Raw genomic sequence first — 22,669 nt, 5'->3', positions numbered from 1 at the left:
TGTGAGAGGGGAAGGGTCAAGATGTGTGCACAGGAGAGGGAGTGCCTTCAAGCCTCCCCTCGGCATTCTCCAGTGTGCCCGTGTCTGGGGAATGGTGATTTCTGCCCTAGAGCACCTGGGGAGGGCCGGCATCTCCATCACACACTCACTGTGTTGTTTTATTTTTCAGTTTTCATTGCTGTCCTTCATTGCGCCCCCAGACCCAGGTGAGTGTGCCACCACCCAGGCTTCCACCAGCCCAGAGCCAGAGCATAGACGTGCTCAAGGGACCTTAGGACTAGCCTGCTTCCTGGGTATCACAAAACCTTTGAGAGTTTATCCAGAAACACTGCACCTCTGTAACACTCAACACAGCTTTGAGTTGCCAGTCTCAGCCATCTAAGGGAGAAACCACTAATGTAGTCAAACACCCTGACTTTACAGAGAAAGAAACCGAGGCCCAGAGAAAAGAAGTAACAGGCTTCTCGTCCATTAGTGACTGTGGAGAAAAGGGGCTTGACTGAGCAAGGGGGCATCCTACGTACTCCATTACCCGATGGGGAAGCCAAGACAGGCAGCTCCAGGACGAGCTACCCCAGCGATGCTCCCCACAGCACCAATACCTCCACCGCTGTCCTTGGGCTTAGCCAGTCCAGAAAAGCCCTAGGAAGTCTCAGACTGATAACAAGGCACAGAGCACTGAGAGTCGGGCAGACCTGAGGGAGATGCCATGTCCCGCATTGATGTGGTGTTAAGATTGCATTCAAAACTGGGCATGGTGGGATGCTCCTATAATCCCAGTACTTGGGAGATGGAGGGAGGCAGGAGGGTTGAGAGTTTGGGGCAGGCTTCAGCTGCTATATAGCAGGTTTGAGGCTAGCCTACACTATAAGAGACCCTGTCCCAAAACAAAGCCAAAACAACCACAAATACACAAAATGACGGAATCAAAGAGGTTGTGTCGTATAGTATCCAACACACAGAGAATTCTCCCACCTGTGACAGCCCCGTGGACACAGCTGTTTCTCATAGGCTCTGTCTCTCTCAGACTCACTCTGTCACCTTGAACACTTTCTCTTTCCTCTGCCTAGTGCCCACACCACAGTGGGCCACACAACACAGCACCTGCTTGAGTCTGGGGTAAAAATTCTTCTCGCTGCTCTAAGGGACCCAAGGCAGACATCCCCACGGATAATAGACTGGGTTGGTCATGCTCAGAGGATCAGAGCATGCAGCCTGTACAGGGAGTTGTGGTGCAAGCTTGCATCAAGGACTTACTTAGAACAAAGATGGTACCCCACTAGCCAAATCCTGATCAGCCAGCCATCAATGTTCTCCAGAAAAGAGTTCTGGGTAGGCAGTCAGACCGTGGCTGTTCTGAGCAGGTGACCCAGGCCTTTGCTCCATATGCTCAGGGGATGAGGTAGAAACATGTGAGCACAGACTATAGAGGGAGTCTGCATCCTTTTCCAGAGCATGGCATAATGTGGGCAGGAAGGTAGTCCAACTGCCCAGAAGGCCCCAGTTCAGACTCCAGGCACGTGTGGAGTTCAAAGAGAGGCCAAGGCCAAGATTGGAAGGGCCACCATTTCCCCAGCCTCAAACACACATTGTTTAGACACCAGCAAAGGGCTCTTGAATCTAGGGGGTCAGAAGGACAGGGTTGTGGGTGTTATGGAGTGAATAGAGAGAGAGAGACAGGACATAGAGGAGTCAAGGGACCCCAATTTCAAGTGTCTGAAAAGCAGTTCCACTTGTGGTCCATGGTTGACCTGCAGGGATTAAGCAGGGTCTTTATGGGCCAGGGAGATAGCTCAGTAGATAAAATGCTTCATTAGCATGAGAGATGGATCCAGAACCCATGCATATGCTAGATGGCCATGTCAGCCATCCTGTAATTCTCACCTTGGACGATGGAGACAGGGGAACCCTGGAGTAAGCCGATTAATAAGGCTAGCCATATCAGTGAGCTCTGGGTTTGATTAAGAGACCCTGCTTCAATGAGCAAAGGGGAAGAGCAATGAAGGATGATTCTTTATATCCACCTCTCTCCTCCATCCACAGGCACATGCTTGTTGAAGGGAGCTGCGGGCTGCGTTCCTGCCGCCCGGCTCCCAGCCACCGGCTAGCTTTACCCAAAATAACAACATACAAACTGTATTCATATAAACACTGCCTGGCCCATTATATCTAGCCTCTTCTGGCTAACTCTCATATCTTGCTTTAACCCATCTCTAATAATCTGTGTAGCACCAGTCTTACCGGGAAAGATTCAGCATGTCTGACCTGGTGGCTTGCTTCATTGCATCTGCTCTGGAGACGAGAGGCATGGCGCCTGAGCTCTCTTCCTCTTCCTCCCAGCATTCTGTTCTGTTTACTCCACCCACCTATGTTCTAACCTATCAGGGCCAAGCAGTTTCTTTATTAATTAACCAATGACCTTCCTCCATCACATGCTCACACACAAAAATCGGTGGGGGGGACCAAGAGTCGTCTTTACCACAAGGCACTTTACTGCCATCTTCTAGAACATCATATACTATGTCTACAGGGAGTTTATGATACCTAGGAATTAGACAATGAACCAATTGAATAACTGTAACGACCCTGTAGACAAAGAAAAGAGTGGATTCATTCATTGTGTGTATTCGTATAAGGCTTTAGTTGAATAGATCACAAAGTATAGTGTCCAAGTTGACCTACAAACAGGAAGAATTTCCTAACATTAGAATATTCCAGAATTTGAATGACCTGATGGGTTTTGGGGGTGCCAACGAATTCTCCAGCATCAGAGGCATTTAAGGCAAAGGCTCAAGTTAGCAAACAACTCAGACAGGAGTGGACAGTGTGGGATGCAGTAAGCCAAGACCCTGATCTCTACAAGGACCCTACAGATAATTTCTGAGAGTTTGGTGAGGGAAAAGGAAGCCGCCGGCTCTGGGTCCTAGAGTCTAACTCCAGGTGCTCTGTTGGCCTCTGGCTGTGGAGTGAGACAGTTAGATTTCAAGCATAACCTCATCTGGTCCCATTGCGCACGGGGCTGTTCTTTGATGAAATTCATCAGCTCCCTGCTCCCTTCAGACAGCAGCATGGCGGAGAGACACCCGCTCGTGCCCTCAGGCAAGCTGCCTCCTTGTTTGGTCTTACTGGTGCCAGGACATGGCAAGGGCCTTGACAGAGCAGAAGGTGCCTGGTCCCCAGTCCCCAGTGGGTGGGAGAGGAGGTGGCCATCAAAAGCCCAAGCTCTGCCCGTCTCCCTAAAGCAGGTGACACACAGCCGGTAGGCCTGCGGAAATGCATTTTCAAAGCTGCCTTGGCTCTGCCCAGCACCACAGGCTGTGCCCATCCATCAGCTGTCCTGCCGCCTGCCAGCAAGGCTCTCGGCTGTACTCGCCTGCCAGCAGGGCTGGAAACGTCACATGCAGGCCGACAGGGCTGGGGTTTGGGGAGGCCCTCAGAGGAGCCAGTTGTGGCACAGTGATGGATGGAGCCAACTGGGATGACATTCCAGGGGTTTTCATTCCAATCCGCACATCTGGCAAGCTCCTTTAGTGGAGCAGCTGTGAAATTCCCACGGCACTAACTGTGAGCTCTTTCCAAGAGGCCCTCACCACGGACCACAGGAATCCCGGAGAGGGCTGGAGGGTCATGAGCTAGCTGAGGATTTCCTGGTGCAGACTCCTTCCTGGAAGCCAAAAGGTCAAAGGCTTTCTAACCTGAGCCACAGAGATGCCAGCCTCATGAAAAGGCACATGGGACGTGGGGTTAGGCACACCTGGGTGCGGATGCCCTTCTGTCTGGGTGTTTTGATCTGTAGACGAGGAATAAGGATTACCCCACCATAGAGACTGAGAGTTAAGTGAATTTTTGTTCGTGCATAATTGCATGGAGTACCTGACACATAGAACATATTTAATATATAATAACCTGCCAATGAAATCATTAGTGTCAATTCAGGATACCCCCAACTCTCTTCATAGTTATTTCCAGCTAGATTCTGATAAAGTGGCAAGGTCGTAGGATTTCTTTTTACATCTAATATAAAAGCCTCAGAGTCGCCCTTTCTCCCCAAGGTTCTCCTATTTTCCAGTAGTTCAGAAGAGGTCTCAAGTAACCTGAATTCGAACCCTTGGCAGTCTTTGTGTGTGTGCATGCATGTTTATGGGCTCCAGAAGGCAACCTCGGGCACAGCTCCTGTTTGTGAGATAGACTCGCTCTCTCATACTTTTGTGTGTGTGCATGTGTGTATCTGAATATACACATACATGCATGTTCATGTGCGTATGGGTGTGTGTGCATATACGCTGCCATGCTGGAGGTCAGAGGACAGTCTCACCTTACACTTTGCTTGATGCACAGTTTCATATTCACATTCATGGCAGGCTACCTGACCCACTGCCACGCACTGCGCCCCCGTGTCTGCGCTCTGTGCACTGGCACCCAGTTCGCAAGCTTCGGGCAAGAGGGCTGGAGGTTAAAATACACAGACAGACAGAGAGACAGCGACATGGGTCATCCTTGAGTTTCCCAAGAATGCCCCCTTTATTGTGTTCAGGGGCAGATTATATAGAAATAGCCACGCCCCAGCCAAACCCACCAGAAACCACTCTCCTGCCATCAGGAACTCCTGAAGGTCTCATGCTCAGAGCAGCTGTAGGCACTCAGATCACGGGATTACAAGAAATTCAGGATCTGGGGTCTCACTGCTCCCAACAACCCACGATTTTCTGAGGATTCTGAGATGGGGCTCTCATGGGTCCAGAACTCAACAGTAGGTTAGCCTGGCTGATCAGTGGGTCCCAGCGATCACGCTGTCTGTCTCCTCAGCACTAGGATTACAAATTTGTGTACCCCCACACCCTTGCTTTTTAAAATGTGGACTCTGGGGTTTGAATTCTGATTCTCATCCCTTGAAGGAAGGCCCCCTTACAGCTACTTCTCCAAAGCAGTTTCTCCAGTCCACCAGAGTGGGACCAGATCTCACATCCCTTTCTACCAAGAAAGCAGTTGGACAACTTTATAGACTTGTAGAGAATCATCAGGAGGTCTTAAAAAGTGCAAATATCACCCCTTTTCTTCCTAAGTTCCTCATTCACACTGCTTCAAGCTGAGCCAATCAGGAGCAGGGAGGCTTGGTCACAGGGAATATCAGTCTGTTGCACACAGGGCTCTGTGCTGGTTGCTCGGGGAAGACAGAAGATCAGAAGTGGCCCTGTTTTTAAGACTCAGGGAAACAAATCCAAAATACGAGTTAAGCCCCAAAGAGAAACAAAGAGGTTCGAGCAAGGACATCCATACTCCGCAGCCAACAGGCCAGTGAGGAATGCCCTTGTATCTTAACCCCCAGTCCCACGAGCAACCCAGTGTCAGTCAAGCTCTATGTGATGCTGTTACTATTGTTACACGATAAAAGACCTCAGACTTGGAGATGTCAGTCGGTAACCATGTAGTTAGCTATTAGCTCCTTGGGTCAGCAGTTCCACCTGGGTTCCGCTGTGCAGTTCTGGTCTAGACCAAGTTTTGCAGATCTGAGCTGGATTCCCTGGCATCTACAGTCAATGAGAGGTCGGTCTGGCATCTTGTCTTGCTATTAGCTGGCTTTTTCATGTCTGAGGCTTCATCTTATCATGCTGCTGGCTTGTGTGATAACGTAGGCCAGGCTAAAGGGTTAGGAGGGTCTAGGAAAGTGGGCAGAGGGAGCAGGGGAAGGAGGAAGGAAGGGGAGAGGAGGAAGAAGCGGGAGAGAACAACCACGAGGTTTCTTGGGGTCAACCTTAGAGCAGACCCATTGTTTCATCCATAAATCCTAAATCAAGTCCCAGAGTCAGCCTGGACCAAGGGGAGGAAAATGATAGGAAGTGCAGTCCTGCTGTTGGAGAGTAAAGATGCATGGAGGGTGGAGATGCACTGGGGGCCTGCTTGTCATCAGAGGGGCTCAAACCAAGTCCATACCCAACACTGAAAGTGAAGACACCAGGGTTCCCCGTGGCCACACCCAACTTCTGCTCTACAGCATCCTTCAGTCTTCTCGTTTTGCTTCCTTCCTCGAGGCTCCTCAGACCGCAGATTCCTCCAGGATGGGGCCACACCCTACTCTTGTTGGTCTCTCTTTATAACTCTCCATGTCCAGGGCTTCCACTTGTGTCACACACTTCATCCATTGTTGGTTTGCTTTAACCTGTTCACACATGCCGTAGAACGGAGTGCCAACAGTGCAGAAGGGGTGGGAGTCCACCCAAGTGGAAAGGCCTTGGTGACGTGCCTGTGCAGCCCGCCGCCCCCCGCCTCCAGCTGAGTGGCTTCTTCTTCTATGGTGATCAGGAGCCAGTAAGCGCTGAGTCCATTTCAGTTGGGACCTGGGACCCTCACAACCTGTAGGGACTTCGTGTCTTGCTCTGAGGACTTTGATCCAGAACTGGTGTGTTTCCACTCTTCTTCTGCTCTCTGAGAAATGAGAAGCTTTGCACATAGGACTTGACTGAAGTCCAAATCCCACACCAGGCGCTTTGCCCACCCCCGCCCCTCAAAATGTCACAGTATTCCACACGTGTAAGCATCTTCTCTATTTCACGTGATTTTAAAATGTGTGTATGACTGGTAAGTGAATGTGTACAGATTTGTGTGTTTCTTTGATTTTATATGTGTGGATGGTGTTGTATACATTTGTGTGCACACGCCCATGTGTATGGATGCAAAGTGCATCTGCACATATTTGTGTGTTTCATGTAATTGTGTGTGTGTGTGTGCCTGTACTTGCATGTACAGGCACTCACACACATTTATGCATTTGTGTTCGCATATGTGTATTCATGTAGAGGACTGGGGTTAATGGTAGGCAGCTTCCTCTATCACTCTCCATCTTTTTGTTATTCTTTGAAGCAGGGTCTCATTGAGCATAAACCTCACCAGTTCAGCAAGAGTAGCTGGCTAGTGAGCTCCAGGATACTGGTTTCTGTCTCCATGATTTTGCACACGTAGAGGGGAGCTATCTGAGCTCAGGTCTCACGCTTGTCCTGAAAGCACTAGTAACTGAGCCATCTCCCTAACCACCAATCGGGGGGGTGTCAATAACACAGTCCAGATTAGCCAATCTGTCCTCCAGCTTGCAGAACTATTGAGAGGGGTTCTAGGAGCTTTACAAAAGACTCTCATCTATAAACACGTGTGAGAAAAACAAAAGTAAGTCCTCCAGTGAAAACCAAGATAAATTGAAATTGCCATCAACCTTCTGTCTCCTCCAAATATCAGTCTGAAATCTTTCGTGGCCAACTTGAAAAACCGTTTTTCCCCTCTGCATCTCCCTCCCTTTCTCTGCTTTATCATATTTATGGAAAGAAGCCTTATGGCTCCAGGAAGACAGTGGTCTTATCTTTAGCCTAGATCCTCATCTCTGGAGAGGTGGCCTCCTCTGGGAGCATTTTCATCCTGGGGAAAGCAGCCAGGGAAAAATAATGAGCAAGCAAAGAGAGTCTTGACTTGACACTGTGATAAATGAGGTGAAACTTTGCCAAGGAGCCAGAGTTGGTGCATCCAAAAAAGAAATAGAAAGATAATTCCATTTTAATGGGAAATATAAAACAGCCATTGTGAAAAAGTCAATTTTTTAGAAGCCATAGATGTAAGGACTGTAACAGAGTGATGGGGAGATGCCTGAGACAGTGTGCTTGGCAGTCAGCTGGATAGGGAACGGTCCTCCACGTCATCACTGCCTCTGTGGGGTTGCCTTTCAAGTCAGGTGTCTGCCTTCACTTCTGCCTCGTTACCACACGTCTCTCTGGAGAGCTCCCCGCAGCTTCCTCTGCCAACTTGCCATCCTCTTATCAGCAGAAAAGGTCAAAATGAACCCAACTTTCTCCCAACTCCAAACTTCTCTGCCACAGCCACAGAGCCTTGGGCATCTTCCAAGACTCTAGCTCAGACATGCGCACACCTGCTTGTCCCAGTCCTATCTAACCGAACTCTCTATTTGTGGGCACCATCACGTTCTGTCTCCATCAGTAACCAAGTTCCAGGAACAAGCTGAGGGCTGTACTTGGGTGGCTGTTAAGTAGCCAGCTGGACATTCAGTGGGAATGGTTGTGTGTGTGTGTTTGTACGCATGTGTGTGTGTGCGTGCGCGTGCATGCAAAGCAATGGAAGGAGCTAATTAAAGCAACTGAGCACCATCATTGAGCTAGAGACATGGCGGTTGTACAGAGACAAACTTTAGTTTAAATCTAGCTGTGAATTAGCTAGGCGACCTCGAGCACATTCCTCGAGCACATTGCTGATTCTCTCTGGGCCTCAGTTTCCACAACCTAAGCCAACATACACTTGCCAGGTTTTTTTGTTCTGTTTTTGAGAGAGGGTCTGTCCCAGCCTGGCCTCCAACTCGTTCTATACCCAACGATGGCTTGAACCTCTGATTCTGGTGTGATGGTGTTGATTGTCGACATGGCAACTTCTGAACTTGTCCAGGAGACCAGCCTGCAGGCACACCTGTGTGGGATTATTTTCTGTCTAGGAAAGCTCATGAGGGGGTATGTTGACAGGGCTCACTTAAGTGACACCATGTCCTGGCTTTAGACCTAGACTGTCTAAAATGGAGAAAGTGAGTCAAGTGCTAGCTTCATTCACCCCTCTGTTCTTCTGATTGCCGATCCAATAAGACCAGTGATTCAGGCTCCCGCTGCCGTGACTTGCCCACCATGGTGAAGTGAACCCTGAACCATGAGCTGGAGTAAAGCCCTTCCATAAGCTGACTGTTAGGTTTGGGTTATTATTTTTTTCACAGCACATTGAAAGAAAGTAAGAGCTGGGGTTACAGGTGTGTACCACCATACCACTTCATACAGAACTGGGGTCAGTCTAGGGTTTCCTGCATACAACACAAACACTCTACCGACCGAGCAACATCCCTGGCCCAACCTCCCAGATTTTTATGAGAATAAATGAGATGGTACCTATAAATGTTTAGCACAGGACCCCATAAAAGGTTAACAGTAAAGATTAGCTGCTAAATGCTCTGTGGATTGAGTAAGAGATGCTTGCCCAAAGAGGAAAGTGACAAGTATATTGGACTTCATTGAGCCAAGATGATTTAGTGAAGTCTCGTGGAGAAACACTGTCCACAAAGCTACCAGTTAGGCACTGTGATGGCACCATGCGCTCTAGCCCTGGTAGACCCTGTGTAGAACTGTCAAGACCTGAAGCCCACAGGATGCTTCCTGCTGTGTTCACAGCTGAGAAACCCAAGGCATACAGTAGGTGTACCCACTGGCACAGTTGGTAGAAAGTTGGCACTTGATCTCCTTCTCCATTTCTAGCCAGGTACTGCCATTCCAAAGACCAGCATTGCACTGCTGGACCAGAACATCCCTCAAGTTAGACATCCCCAACCTGACCTTCGTGTCTTCCTGCATCCCTGGGGAGAGCTCAAAAGACATGTAATTCCTCCGTAAGGGAATGTAGTTCTCTGGGAAGAGGTGTCCCCTAAGCCAAAAACTGATTCTCTCAAGCCTAATGACTAAACTGTCTTCTGTCCTTCCCTGCCCCGCAGATTGGACGCCAGAAGACTATTACAGCTACGAGCATTCCAGCCCAGATGAAGGTTCCAGAGTCGTGCCGACCTCCCCTGAGAACCCCGATTGGTACTACGCAGATGATGGTGGGTGTCAACTGGAGAGGGAGACCGTGACTGAAGGAACTTATGTGTGACTATATGCAAGGGCCTTTCTCTGCCCTCTCTCTGGCTGCATAGTAAAATGGCATTGAAGACCTCTCTAGGGTGGATTCCTCCCGTTGAGTCCTATACTACGAGGACAGGGTAGGTGCTGAGAGGCATCTACCCTTGAGCAACAGGCAGAGTAAGGGAGGCCAAGAGAGGAACGGACTCGGCCAAAGTCACTCAGTAAGGCAGTGCCCCCTCATCCAGCTCTCCTGACACTGAGAGACATCAAGTCCAAAGTCAGTTCTGTGTCTTGACCTCAAGCTTAGTCCTAATTGTGCAGCAGAATCTAAATTATTTTTGAGCATTTGGATTGCAACATTGACAAGTATGGCTTTGGGGCTTCCCTTGCTTTTCCATCTTTGCCCTTTTTCTTCCTCTTTTTGCTGTTTATAGTCTCTGTGCTTGCGTGTGTGTGTGTGTGTGTTTTGTAAGTCTGTGTGTGTATATTAGAGGGGTGTATATTTGTACATGCATGTTCTTGTACATGTGTGCATATAAATGCTAGCAGGCAATCTCTGATGTTCTTCCTCAGGAATCATCCACCTTGGTTTTTGAGTCATTGCCAACTGACCTATGATCCCCACTATACCAACTGATAGTGAGCCCCAAAGTTCTTCCTGCTTCTGCCTCCCGGGTGCTGGGGTTATAAGTATTGCTACCACGCCCAGCTTTTTATTCAGAATCTTTTTACAGCTGTTAGTGCGTGTGTGTGTATAAATGTTTGTGTGTATGTGTTGGTTATGTTTGTATGTGTGAGTGAAGGTGGTTGTATATATGTGTGTGTGACTGGTTGTGTGTGTGTGATTATGTGCATGTATGTGATTGTGTTTGTGTGTGGTTGTATGTATATATATGTGAATGTGGTTGTGTGTGTACATATGAGCATAGTTGTTTGTATCTATGTGTATATATGAGTGTGGTTGTGTGTGTATGTATGTATTTGAGTGTGGTTGTGTCTGTGTGAGTGTGGTTGTATGTGTCTGTGTGCATATGAGTATAGCTGTGTATGTTTGTTTTGTGTGTGTATATATATGTGTGTGTGAATGTGGTTTGTGTGTTTGTTTGTGAGTGTATATATGTCAGATGGTTGTGTGTATGTCTGTGTGTTCACATATGTGCTGTGGGTTTATGGCTCCTTAGACTGACCAATCGGACAAAAAGGAAAATAAGAAACTGGGTTCAGGCAAAACCACGTGACTGAGTCAAGGGAATGCATGGAAAGCCCTTAGCAGCTGGCATAAAAGCTGTGTTATTGCAAAGTGGCCTGGAAGGCAGGGCCAAGATACAGGGCACCAGGAGAACATCAGAAGAGACCATCAAAACAGGAGCCAGGCCCTGGGCTCCTACTTCCTGAACCAAAGAACAATGAGTAGAGCGAGGGACAAAGAAGTCCCCAAGGGAGGATCCATTCAGACAACCATGAAAAAGCCAAAGGCACAGATGAAATATGACAAAATCTAACTGAACAAGGAGTTGAAGAAAGATGAAGGCCACTGGGTCACTTCCTCTGTGCGTCGATTCTCTGTCACCCCCTTGCCTTTGCTCCTCTCTCCTGATGTTCAGAGAGCCTGTGTTTCGTGAGGGGTGGGTTAGCTTTGCACACTTCTGCCTGACCTCCACCCCGGGCACTGTGAGTAGGGGAGGTCTTCGGGCTTGTGAAATGCCTTTGGCTTCAGAGACAGACCCCAATGTACTCCCAGCGAGGTGGGAGGAGAAAAACACTCGAGAGGAAGGGGACTTTCTCAGTGAGAAAGCCTGGTCCAAAGCGGGGCCGAGGGAGACAGTCACAACTCTGCCTGCCTGCCTCCCCTCTTACTCCCCGGGCATGGGACTGCAGCTGCCCTTGATCTTGAAGGATGATACATGTTTTTCCCTTTGTCCAAGCAACAGTTCTATTGTTAATCTCTCCTTTAGGGCCGGAGGCTGACATTAGGTGAGAAGTGGGGCTTCTCTTTGGATTCCCCCTTCTCTGACCTTGACTTCTGCCTTTGTGTCTTAGATCCATGCCAGTCCAACCCCTGTGAACACGGTGGGAACTGTATCATCAGAGGGGACACCTTCCATTGTAGCTGCCCAGCCCCCTTCTCAGGAAGTCGGTGTCAGAACGGTGAGCCCCTTTCTCTCTGTCCCCTCTGGGTTAAACGTGAAGCCCTTCAGCCTTTGTCTAAAGGCACTGGGAAAGCACTGGATGATCCTGGGGCAAAGGTTATAATCACATTTCTTTGATCAGGCATGTGATGCCAGGTCTCTATGTGAGCACAGGTGGCCTCTGTGTGTTTCCTGCCTCCATACTATGTCTCATGGGTCCATTCTGCAGAGAAACAAATGGGGGCTAGGAGAGGGCAAGAGACGGCATCTACCCCAAATATGGCCCAAGCTGAGAAATTTGTTTTTTAGACAAACCACATCAGAGGAATAGGATTCTCAAATGGTATGACAGGAAGGTCTCAGGGCACATAGGGCCAGCGTGAGAGAGGGTAGACAGAAGGCGTAGACCTGCCACTGACCATATAGGATAGAATGTAAGAGAAAATCAGAGAGGCCAAGGGCCCTGACTCCTGCCCTAGTTTCTTCTGCCCGATACCCTGCTGGCATCTGCATATAGAACCCTTTGTAGGGCTGTGCGTCACTGAATAACAACACAGGAAGAAACCTTGTTTAGGCTGAAAGAGAAACCTTACCCTTGAACAGCCTGGCACTTAAGACTGTGGACAAAGCCGCAGACACAGTCTGCTGCTCCCACCTCCAAAACTGGGGTAAGCATGTTCCCTGCTAGGTCAAACATGCACCGCCTGATGCCCTACCCTCATTCTCTCCTCTGTGTATCTTGTGCAGCCCAGAACAAGTGTAAGGACAACCCGTGTGTCCACGGTGAATGCCTTATTACCCAGAAGCCTCCATACTACCGCTGCGCCTGCAAATACCCCTATACAGGACCAGACTGCTCCCGGGGTAGGTGGCAGAGGCTCTCTTCTCTGCAGATTGCTTTCTTTGCTCTAGTGTGTGCCCACGGCGATTGCATCTTACTGTGTGGAAGTGGGTGGAAGTGGAGCTGGGTTTTGCGCCACTCAAGACAGTCCTCTTAATTATGATTTTAAAACATGTAACCTTCCTTGGAGAACTCAGGGAGAATTAACTAATATCTGTATACACACACACACACACACACACGCACAGTCACCTTGGAAGTTGATTCCTCCAGGAAGCTGGCTCTGATCTATTCCTGAGATGGGCTGTGTGTGGGAGTAACACTGAGTCTCTGCTGTGGGTAGGGCACCATCCCAAGGGATTTACTCCTCAATGCAGGAAGAAATTTGTAGGTGAAGAACCCTCAACTTGAGAAGTTAACTTGTCTGTGGTCACACAGCTCTCAAGGTCCACAGACAAGTTTCTACCTAGCTCAGACTATTTGAAAACTTCTAGATCAGTCTATACCTTGGCTAGTTCTTATTTGGTGATGAATATACACATCTTTTTATTTGAGGGGATGTGGTTGTTTTTTGTTTTTGTTTTTCTCTTTAGTGTGGCTACCATCCATACAGCTCATCCATATTAGTTTAAGTTCTGCAGGTTTCGTTGGTGTTTGCTAATGTGTCAATGATCTGTCTATGCCCTGTGATGTCCCATCATTTTAGAGAGGATGACTCCAGAAAACTACCACCATCATGGGTTACTGTACCTTCTCCTAATGTGTCCTCTGGGCCCCACTTCCTGTCTTCACAGTTCTTCCGGCATGCAGACCAAATCCCTGCCAGAATGGTGGTGTCTGCTCCCGTCACAGACGGAGGTCCAGGTTTAGCTGTGCCTGTCCAGACCAGTACAGGGGGAGATTCTGTGAAATAGGTATGGATCTCCACTACCACATCATCAAAACTCTGGGACAAGTGAGACCTCTGGAGGCCTTTTCTCTTCAAGTGTCTCATAAACACACGGTTTGAGTTCCCCAAGCTCTACACCTCCTTACTCCTCCAACCTCGGAGCACTGAGCTTGTTCAACTTTCTGCCTAGAAGATGATGCTCCGGGGTGTGGTGCAGGCAAATCAACCTTCTGCCCTGACCACATCAGGGCCCTTTCCACACCCACCCCCACCTAGTCATTTTGTAAATACCCACCTCCTCAACGGGATAGTTCACATTTTTAATTCAGGTTGAGTGTGGAACATTCTGGAGATTTGTGATAAAACTTAAAGATAATATACAGTTAGGCCCAGCCCTGTGACCTAGTTCGTATGCCCCCCTGCCAACCACTATTGTGGGCAATGTGTCCATGACTGGCAGTTCTCATAGGCGGCCTGCTCTCTCCGAGGTCCGGACGACTGTTATGTCGGTGATGGCTACTCTTACCGAGGCAAAGTGAGTAGGACAGTCAACCAGAGCCCATGCCTTTACTGGAATTCCCACCTCCTCTTGCAGGAGAATTACAACATGTTTATGGAGGACGCTGAGACCCACGGGATTGCAGATCACAACTTTTGCAGGTACAGATTGTTGTCTCCTGTAGGTCCTATTTTGGTTGCTTGATTTTGAATCAGATTGCAAGTCAGCAGCCTTTCTGAAGAGATTATCCTACTCGGGATAGGCATGGTTACACTGATATTACAGCCAAAGAGGAAGGAAGAAGGAAGGAAGGAAGGAAGGAAGGAAGGAAGGAAGGAAGGAAGGAAGGAAGGAAGGAAGGAAGGCAGGCAGGCAGGCTCCCCAGGGAGTCTCAGGGGCTCACACACATCAAAGTTCACTTCTTACCAATGCTACACGTGTGTGTTTTGTGGCTGTGGGGGAATTTAACCCCACAGAGTTTTACAAATACCCAGGAAGAATAAAAAGAGAAAAATGAGGCTTAAAAAAATGTCAAACAAAAGCCAAGAAGTAACATATAATCACACATGTGAATTTTGCGACAGAGGTAGTCACATGGGTCACATAATGTCAAGAGGAAGGCTGAGGAGCAAACGGAGTCCGGGGAGCATTATAATTTCCGCCACAGATGGCCATATGCTCTTTAGTAAGGATGGCGTGATGACCCTTCCTGGGGAGCACTGGACTTTTCCAGTCTTCCGTCTCTGAGCCACACTGCTCATCTCCTTGTTCTGTTTTTTGTTCTGTCAAGCTCAATGACTTAGGTGATTTGCCTATGGAAAGTGAGGATATTTTGTTTGTCTTGAACTGACTCCAAAACAAGAGTCTCTTCCTTGTACACAACTTCTTCTTCTATCCTCCTCGTGCCCCCCTGTACGCCACCTTCTTGGGTGTAATCTTCATGGGGAAACCTTGTGACCGCTTCTAAAAGGATTCTCATGCCTGGGACTCAGAGGCTGAGTCGGGATTCCAGCTCTCGTCCTGTCTCTCAGTCTGCAATTCTTTTCTAAACACATGGAGTAGAGATCGTCAGTAGGAATCTCACTTCTCCCATGAAAGGTCGTGGGTGTCCCATGGTCCAGCCAAAGTTTGGAAACTGCTTCCTGGTCCTTGGGATACTCGTCTGGAAGTTAGGAGTTTGCCAAAATTCTGTGACCACACTTGCATGCCAAGGTTTGCTAACGTATTGGAGGATTCAAATGAAGAATGGTAGCTGGGCAGTGTGGGGATTGGCATCCTCTGATCCGGGGTGCTTCCATCATGTCTAGGCCTCCAACCTTGGATGGTCAGTCACTTTGATTTTGTGTTTTAGAAACCCGGATGGAGACCACAAGCCCTGGTGCTTTGTTAAGGTTAACAATGAAAAGGTGAAATGGGAATACTGTGACGTCACAGTCTGCCCCACTCCAGGTAAGTCTGTGGCTCTCAGAGGGACCTGGGGAGAAGAGGTGCCATTTCCCGCACTTGACCACGCCTACTCTACACATCCTGTGACCCTGGCTTTACAAACTCTGCCCACTCCTCTATAGCCCTCAGGATGATGAGATAGCCTAGACACCTCTATCATCTCAGGTTAGCTCTAAAACTTCCTTTCCCAACCCCCGGCCAGTGTCCTCAACATCATGTACTATTGACCACGTACTGTGTGTCAGGGTGTACAATGGCCATCATCGCTTGGGTCTTCATGGCCTCTCGGGATGATATTGGTCTGAGGTCCAGCCTTTTATTCTTCCCGACAGTCTTCGCTGGCCCACCTCTGCACCCACATCTGATAGAACATGCCCCAGTCTATCTGACCTATGGGACTCTCTCCCCATTTTGCAGTGACATTTTTCTGTGAGTAGCTGTCTGTAATACTCCACATCATTTCTGCTTTTGTCTGTTTCTAAGCATTCTTTGAGACCTGACCCAAGCCCCTCTTCCTCTGAAAAGTCCTCTAGATCTCTTGACTCAGGTGCTATATCTCCATCTGAGCAACCTCCAGGGACAGAACAAGTTCATAACTCTTACCACAGCTTTATGGGTAAACCTCTTATTCCCCTATTCTACTAAAAAAGCCCCATAACATCATAATGAGTTAGTGATGACATATTATACATGCTGCATAAGGGGTTTGTTTATTTCAAGTATAGATTTGTAGATCCTAGGAGTCATGAACTTCAAAATATGAAAATAAAAGCAACATCTTTATCATGAGTGCTATGAATTTGCTTCATATTAATTAATTTATCCAAAAAACCTCAGTCACTCACCAAGCAAGATACTGAAGGCGTTCAGTCTCTTGGCTCTGGTTGCTTGGTCAGCTTGTAGTGAGAGTCATAACTCCAGCTCTGACCTCTGAAAGAACAGAGGAGGCTGGCTTGGTCATTTATCTTCATCTACCCCACAGTTATTCCTAACCCAGATGCAAGCCTTCTGGAGCCTGTGATGGAGGTGCCAGGATTCAACTCCTGTGGGAAGACAGAGACAGCTGAGCATGTTGTCAAGCGTATCTACGGGGGCTTTAAGAGCACAGCGGGCAAGCACCCGTGGCAGGTGTCCCTGCAGACCTCACTGCCGCTGACCACCTCCATGCCCCAAGGCCACTTCTGTGGGGGTTCCCTGATTCACCCCTGCTGGGTGCTCACTGCAGCCCACTGTACTGAGTAGGTACCCACTAGGAAGGAGGAGGGGCGTGACAGGGGCGCGAGCTGGCTCTCTTCCCAGTAAGTGGTATCTTGGAAGTGTTGGCATGAGTGAGGCTAAATGCACCAGAGGGAGAAGAACAGAGCCTTAACTGAGTGGAGCTATAACAACCATGGCTGCCACAGCTGCTCCGCGTAGTTGACCATACATAACTAGCTACCAAGAGAGGTTAATTGACATGTCCCTGGGGCCCTCAGCACAGAGACCTTTCCATGGAGGAAGTATTTGGTAAGTGTCCATGGAAGGAAAGACATTGTCATTCCCCTTTTGTGAAGGGGACATGGGTCTTGGGAAAGCTTAATGTCTAATCTAAAGTCTCATGAAAAGAAGGCCAATGAGTGGAATTGGACATAGGTCTGTCTGCTTCCTGAGCCTCTATAGTCCACCTGAATAAGGTGAAAAAAAAAAGCCCATTTTCAATGACCCTTCTGGTCATGCATCCTCATCTATACTCTTGGTGACTTCCAGGAGCTGAGATACTATCACCTGGTCCAGATTCCCTAAGTCCATGATCAGGACTGGTCTCACGAGCCCTGCCTTGAGAGGCAGCCTGCATATCTTCTAGTCTACCTTGTCCTCTTGGGGTCTAGCGTGCTCCCCGAGAGAAGTCATGCATATACACACTAGTGCCTGCCCACGAATTGCAGCAGATTTAATCAAGGCTTCCACGGCTTTTAGTCAAGCCCAGAGAGAGAAGGGAGGTCTCCCAGGAAAAGTGAGGTTAAATGTGTGTGTGTGTGTGTGTGTGTGTGTGTGTGTGTATAGCCAGAGTTTCTCCATAGAGATTCTTATTAATTATGAAAGCTCGGCCAATAGCTTAGACTTGTTTTTAGCTAGCCCTTATAACATAAATTAACCCATTTCTATTCATCCGTGTGCTGCCCCAAAGCTTAGTTTAGCTTTTTATTATTATTATTATTAAATCAATCACAGTGACATCTATTTACACAAGGTAAAGGGATATTCCGCAAATGTTTGTCTGGACTATCCGTCCACTGATGGAGAAGTTCCCTCATGTTGTCCTATTTGTACCCAAGCAGAGTTTTGCGAGGGAGTAAAGAACTGCAGATAAGGATGCTGAAGGTCAGGGCTTCACCAAGGTCACATGACTTCCTAGGAGTGGAGCTCTGCCTCCGACAACCTGGGGCAATTTTCCTACCATCTTATTTTACTCTGTAGTATAAGCACCAGGCATCTGAAAGTCGTGCTAGGGGACCAGGACCTGAAGAAGACGGAATCTCATGAGCAGACCTTTGGGGTAGAAAAGATACTGAAGTACAGCCGGTACAACGAGAAAGACGATATTCCCCACAATGACATCGGCAAGTATCCCCTGAGTCTCCTGTGAATTTCTCCACTGGTAGAAATCTGGGATTTGGTTACAGAAAGCTCCCATGATCCTTTTTATCCCTTAGGGAATCCTGTAAGCTGTATCATTTATTTCCCAGCCTTTTATGTCTAGGGAGTGTATGATAGCATTGTTGATAACTGGGTAAAACTTTTCAGTTGAAGGCTAGAGTTGTGGAAAATGTTGTATTGTGAAAAGAGCACTCAGCTTTGGATCCCAGCTCTCTTATTGGCTAGGATTCAGGTCATCTGCCTGAACCTTCTTTTCTGTTCCATAAATGGGGGTGCTATCCCAGCTTTCAGATGACTCCGTGTTGTGACATGATGCCTATGTATACACGCATGGCACCTGGTAGGTGTGCGCGTGCAGAGGCGGTCAGTTTGGGGCTGTTCGGTGCTCAGTGCTGTGCCCTCTCCCCAACACACACTATGAGGTTTTCTCTCTTTCCCACTCCCCCTCCTTCATCAGTAGCCCCCTTCCGTACAGCCTGCTTCTGAAAAATGAATTAGGAATGATTTTGAATCCAATTAGCTTTGTTAACTGTTGGTATTCTTTCAATGTTTTCCTAGCCCTCTCTGGATGTTTAAAACATGAAATATGGATGAAAATGTTTTCCAGTCATGGGAGGAGCAGTGTGGCTAGCTAACTCGCCTTCCAAAGCAAAATGAAACCAATACTTCTCTCCCCTCCCTTCCTCCCCCCTTCCTTCTCCCCACCACTCCCTTATCTTTCAGCTTTGCTCAAGTTAAAGCCAGTGGATGGTCACTGTGCTCTGGAATCCAAATACGTGAAGACCATATGTCTGCCCAACGACCCCTTTCCCTCTGGGACTGAGTGCCACATCTCCGGCTGGGGAGTAACGGAAACAGGTGAGTCTGGTGATGTACCCTCCACACACGCGGGAGAGCTACACCATCCAGTGAATAAAGGACCAATGTCATTTGCCCTCTTTGCTTTTGAAACAAATTCAAAGTGCCCCATCAAAGAATGCATCCGCCTCATTGTTCAGACTCTAGTAACCATTTGCATGGAACTTTCCCTGTGAGCCTCTCATCGTCATAGTGGTCTCTGGCTTCTTGATCTAGATGTGTGAACTTTCCAAAGCAATCATTGTACACCAGAGAAGACCTCTCTCCTTCTCCAAGCAAACTGCAAAGATGCTGGGTGCACAGCATATGTGGGAACGTGTGGTACCTGGTAGGATGCTGGGTGCACAGGATATATGGGCATGTGTGGTACCTGGTAGGATGCTGGGTGTGGAGCATATGTGGACACGTGTGGTACCAGGTAGGATGCTGGGTGCACAGCATATGTGCATGTATGTGGTACCTGGTAGGGTGCAGAGCATATGTGGGCACTGTGGTACCAGGTAGGATGCTGGGTGCAGACCATGTGTGGGCACATGTGGTACCTGGTAGGATGCTGGGTGCAGACCATGTGTGGGCATGTGTGGTACATGGTAGGTACTCAGGGGCAGAGATGATGCTGTTTAAAGCTACTAGCGTTGAACAGCTCTTCCGTGTTGGGTATTCTTCCACAAGATTCTTGGTTTTGTTTCTCAAGCAGCTCAGTTTTACTTTGTCAGTTGTCATTTTTACCCCCAGGGCTTGGATCATGCACACCAAAATTATATCTTGAATACAAAGAAGTTCAGGAGGGTATTTTCAAGTCTTTACCAAATACTCAAAATATGTCACCTACTAATAGTGTACTTAATAACGGACAGCAAAAATCACTTTGAGTAGGCTTAGAGTCCCGCAGAAGGAAATAGAATGCATGTATGCATTTGCCAGAGGCTCCAGGGAAAGAAAATCTCTGCCTAATTGGACTTAAGGTCAACCAAAAAAGTTTCTGCAGCTCTTTGTTGTAGTCTGTCTAAGCTTTTCCTCTTCAGCTCTCTTTAACGGGTCTGCTCAGCTGAGGATGTCTTAGTTGGGAGTCCTATAGGGTCTCAGATTAGAACACCTTTGTTTTTCACCAATAGTCCTTAGACTCTGTTCAAAGTCAAAGATGCTCTGAGAGATTTCATTATCTTTGAAAAGGGGGTATCTTCTCTGGGAAGCAGACAATTTAATATGTCAGGGAGTTTCATGTGGATGCATCTATTCTATGTATGCATGAATCCATCCATCTGTCCATCTGCTCCCATCTGTCCATGCATTCATGAGACTACCTTTGCATTGATCCATCTATTTCTTCAGAACCTACTGTGTGTTATGTGTTAGCCTTCTGCTAGATGCAGGAAATTAAAGATGATTACAAGCCATCCCCATTTTCCAGAATTTATGATCTAGTTGAGAAGATAAAGAACAGAACAAGCCATTTCTTCAACTGTGATCAGAATGGCTTTGAAAGTCTGCACGAACTTGGGGTGAGGAGGATGAAGATGGGATGTTTCTTTCCATCCTCCATAAAAAATACCTTTCTCCCCCAACTGAGAGCTGGTGGCTTCTTCTTACTAAGATGACGTCTAGTGGAGTGGGTATCACTCCAGTCTTCATAGCAGCATGGTAGTGACTGTTTTCTCCCCACAGGGGAAGGGTCCCGCCAGCTCCTGGATGCTAAAGTCAAGCTGATCTCTAACACTTTGTGTAACTCCCGCCGACTCTATGACAATACAATCGATGACAGTATGGTCTGTGCAGGGAACCTCCAGAAGCCTGGATCAGACACCTGCCAGGTCAGAGACTCCACGGGTTCCTCGGAGGGAGGGGCTTTCTGAATATCAAGCTGAGAAAAGAGGCCTGCTATAGCTCTGGGTGGGAACGGGGGTCAACGGGCCAGCCGCTTCCATGTTAAGACAGGTGGGCAGACCTGTCTGAGCCGACATCAAGCTAGGAGAGCTGGCCGTGTGGCATGTTCCTGCATTGTCTGGTTGAGCTCTCACAGCATCCTCTGAAGGGGCTGCCACCATCACACAGTACAGAGGCTTGGGGACATTATCAAGGCCAACAGCAGCAGTGTGCTAAGCAGTGGAACCGGAACTGGAACAACCCAGGTGTGTGGAACACCAAAGCCTGTACTACTTCGTTCCACCATGATAACGACATACCCCCAGGTTCTGGGATCTATGGAGATTCGGTGGTGCTCCCTAGAGAAAGAGAAGGTGGTGATTCCACCAACTCTATGCTAAGGAGACCTCTGGTCCCTGCCCCAAATCAAAGCCCATTTCCTGTTCCATGAAATACAACCTTCCTAGGTGCCCAGGATGAGCTTGGTTTAGGTTTCCTGCTCATTCTTCCACACTGACCAGCTGCCCTCAGAGACCCAGCATGTCCACGTTCTGATCCGGAGCCCATTGGGTTGGGAAACTGGAGTTCCCCAGAGTCTGAGGCTCTGCGATGACCCTCTGTTTCTCTGGGGAGGGGGCATGGGAAGCCACAAACTCTGGATGGAAAAGAGCAAGTAGGTGTGGTTTTCCCTAAGCTCTTGAAAGATGAGTGGGACCACCGACTACTCAGTCCTCTAGCTAACTCAAGGGCTATTACTAAAAGGTTTGAAGCCACTTTCTGACATTAATCAATGTGACCATAAGATCACAAGGTAGTGACCATGATTAGGTTAGAAGAGCAAAGTCATGTGGTAAAAGTTGTTAGGTGCTGGAATGAAGCCAGATGGTTTCCTCGCTGCCTTCCTCCTGCCCCCTCTATACTGGTCCACGCACTTCACACAGAATCTTCACTGCTCCTCTCAGGAGCAAAGTTCCTCTGTGGTTATCCACAGCTCACCACTGAAAAAGCAAGGTCACTGGTCACTGGCCAACAGGCGGTAGGTTGACCATATCGACTGCCTCTGAGTCCCTGTCCTCCTTACATGTGGGTCTGTCCAAACACACCATTGCCCACCTTGGTCGGCTGCTTGATGTTGGGGGCCCTAGGCACTGATGGTAGAACCATTAGAACTGAAAGTCAGGGAGTATTCCTTGCCCACAGCACTGTGGCTGCAGCCCTGGGCTTCAAACTTTTTCCAAACTCAGCAACTGAAGCCAGTATTAGCTTCCCTCCTGTTGAAGCTATATATCATGGGACACTCAGGAAGAGCTTTGGAACCGATTTCCAGAGAAGTCCAAGGTAGCTGCCAGCGACTTCATTCTATCACCCCCTTGTAGGCAGTTTGGGACATCTCAGAATTTAGTTGTCAAGGCTGACCTCCTGTGGTTCTCCCCTCAGGGTGACTCTGGGGGCCCTCTGACCTGTGAAAAGGACGGCACTTACTTCGTCTATGGGATCGTGAGCTGGGGCCAAGAATGTGGGAAGAAGCCAGGCGTCTACACTCAAGTCACCAAATTTCTGAATTGGATCAAAAACACCATCCAAAAGGAGGCTGGCTTCTGAGCTGCTGTCTTCGGACCCTAGAAGCCCCTTTTCTTTAGCACCAGACAAAAGGGGCTTCCTGGACAGCTAGGGATGTCCTTTCGATTCCAGAAGACCATGTAGCTGAAGAGCCAGGCTCTGGACAGAAACACTGCTGCCCGGCCTGGGCCTTTCTGGGCAGGTATGTGCACCATTTCATGAGGCCCACTCTGCCCCCTCCTCCTGGGAACCAACAAGAACTATGCCTGCTTTTGCTCCCCTTCTGACAAATACACCTTC

At 48.4% G+C, this 22,669-nt stretch overlaps 1 protein-coding gene across 1 annotated transcript; it reads left to right on the top strand.

The window, feature by feature from the left end:
- The first annotated feature begins 9,480 nt into the window (after window positions 1-9,480).
- Window positions 9,481-22,411, top strand: Habp2 (hyaluronan binding protein 2). Its single transcript, XM_057779592.1, has 11 exons — window positions 9,481-9,631; window positions 11,688-11,795; window positions 12,524-12,640; window positions 13,412-13,531; window positions 13,995-14,166; window positions 15,357-15,454; window positions 16,434-16,689; window positions 17,909-18,051; window positions 18,812-18,946; window positions 20,612-20,757; window positions 22,247-22,411. Exons 1-11 carry the CDS (start codon window positions 9,481-9,483, stop codon window positions 22,409-22,411), a joined length of 1,611 nt encoding a protein of 536 aa, XP_057635575.1.
- The last annotated feature ends 258 nt before the right edge of the window (window positions 22,412-22,669 follow it).

The sequence above is a fragment of the Chionomys nivalis genome, chromosome 8 (assembly GCF_950005125.1).
Source record: "Chionomys nivalis chromosome 8, mChiNiv1.1, whole genome shotgun sequence".
NCBI classification, from domain to species: Eukaryota; Metazoa; Chordata; class Mammalia; order Rodentia; family Cricetidae; genus Chionomys; species Chionomys nivalis.
This window is presented reverse-complemented; position numbering and strand designations above follow the sequence as displayed.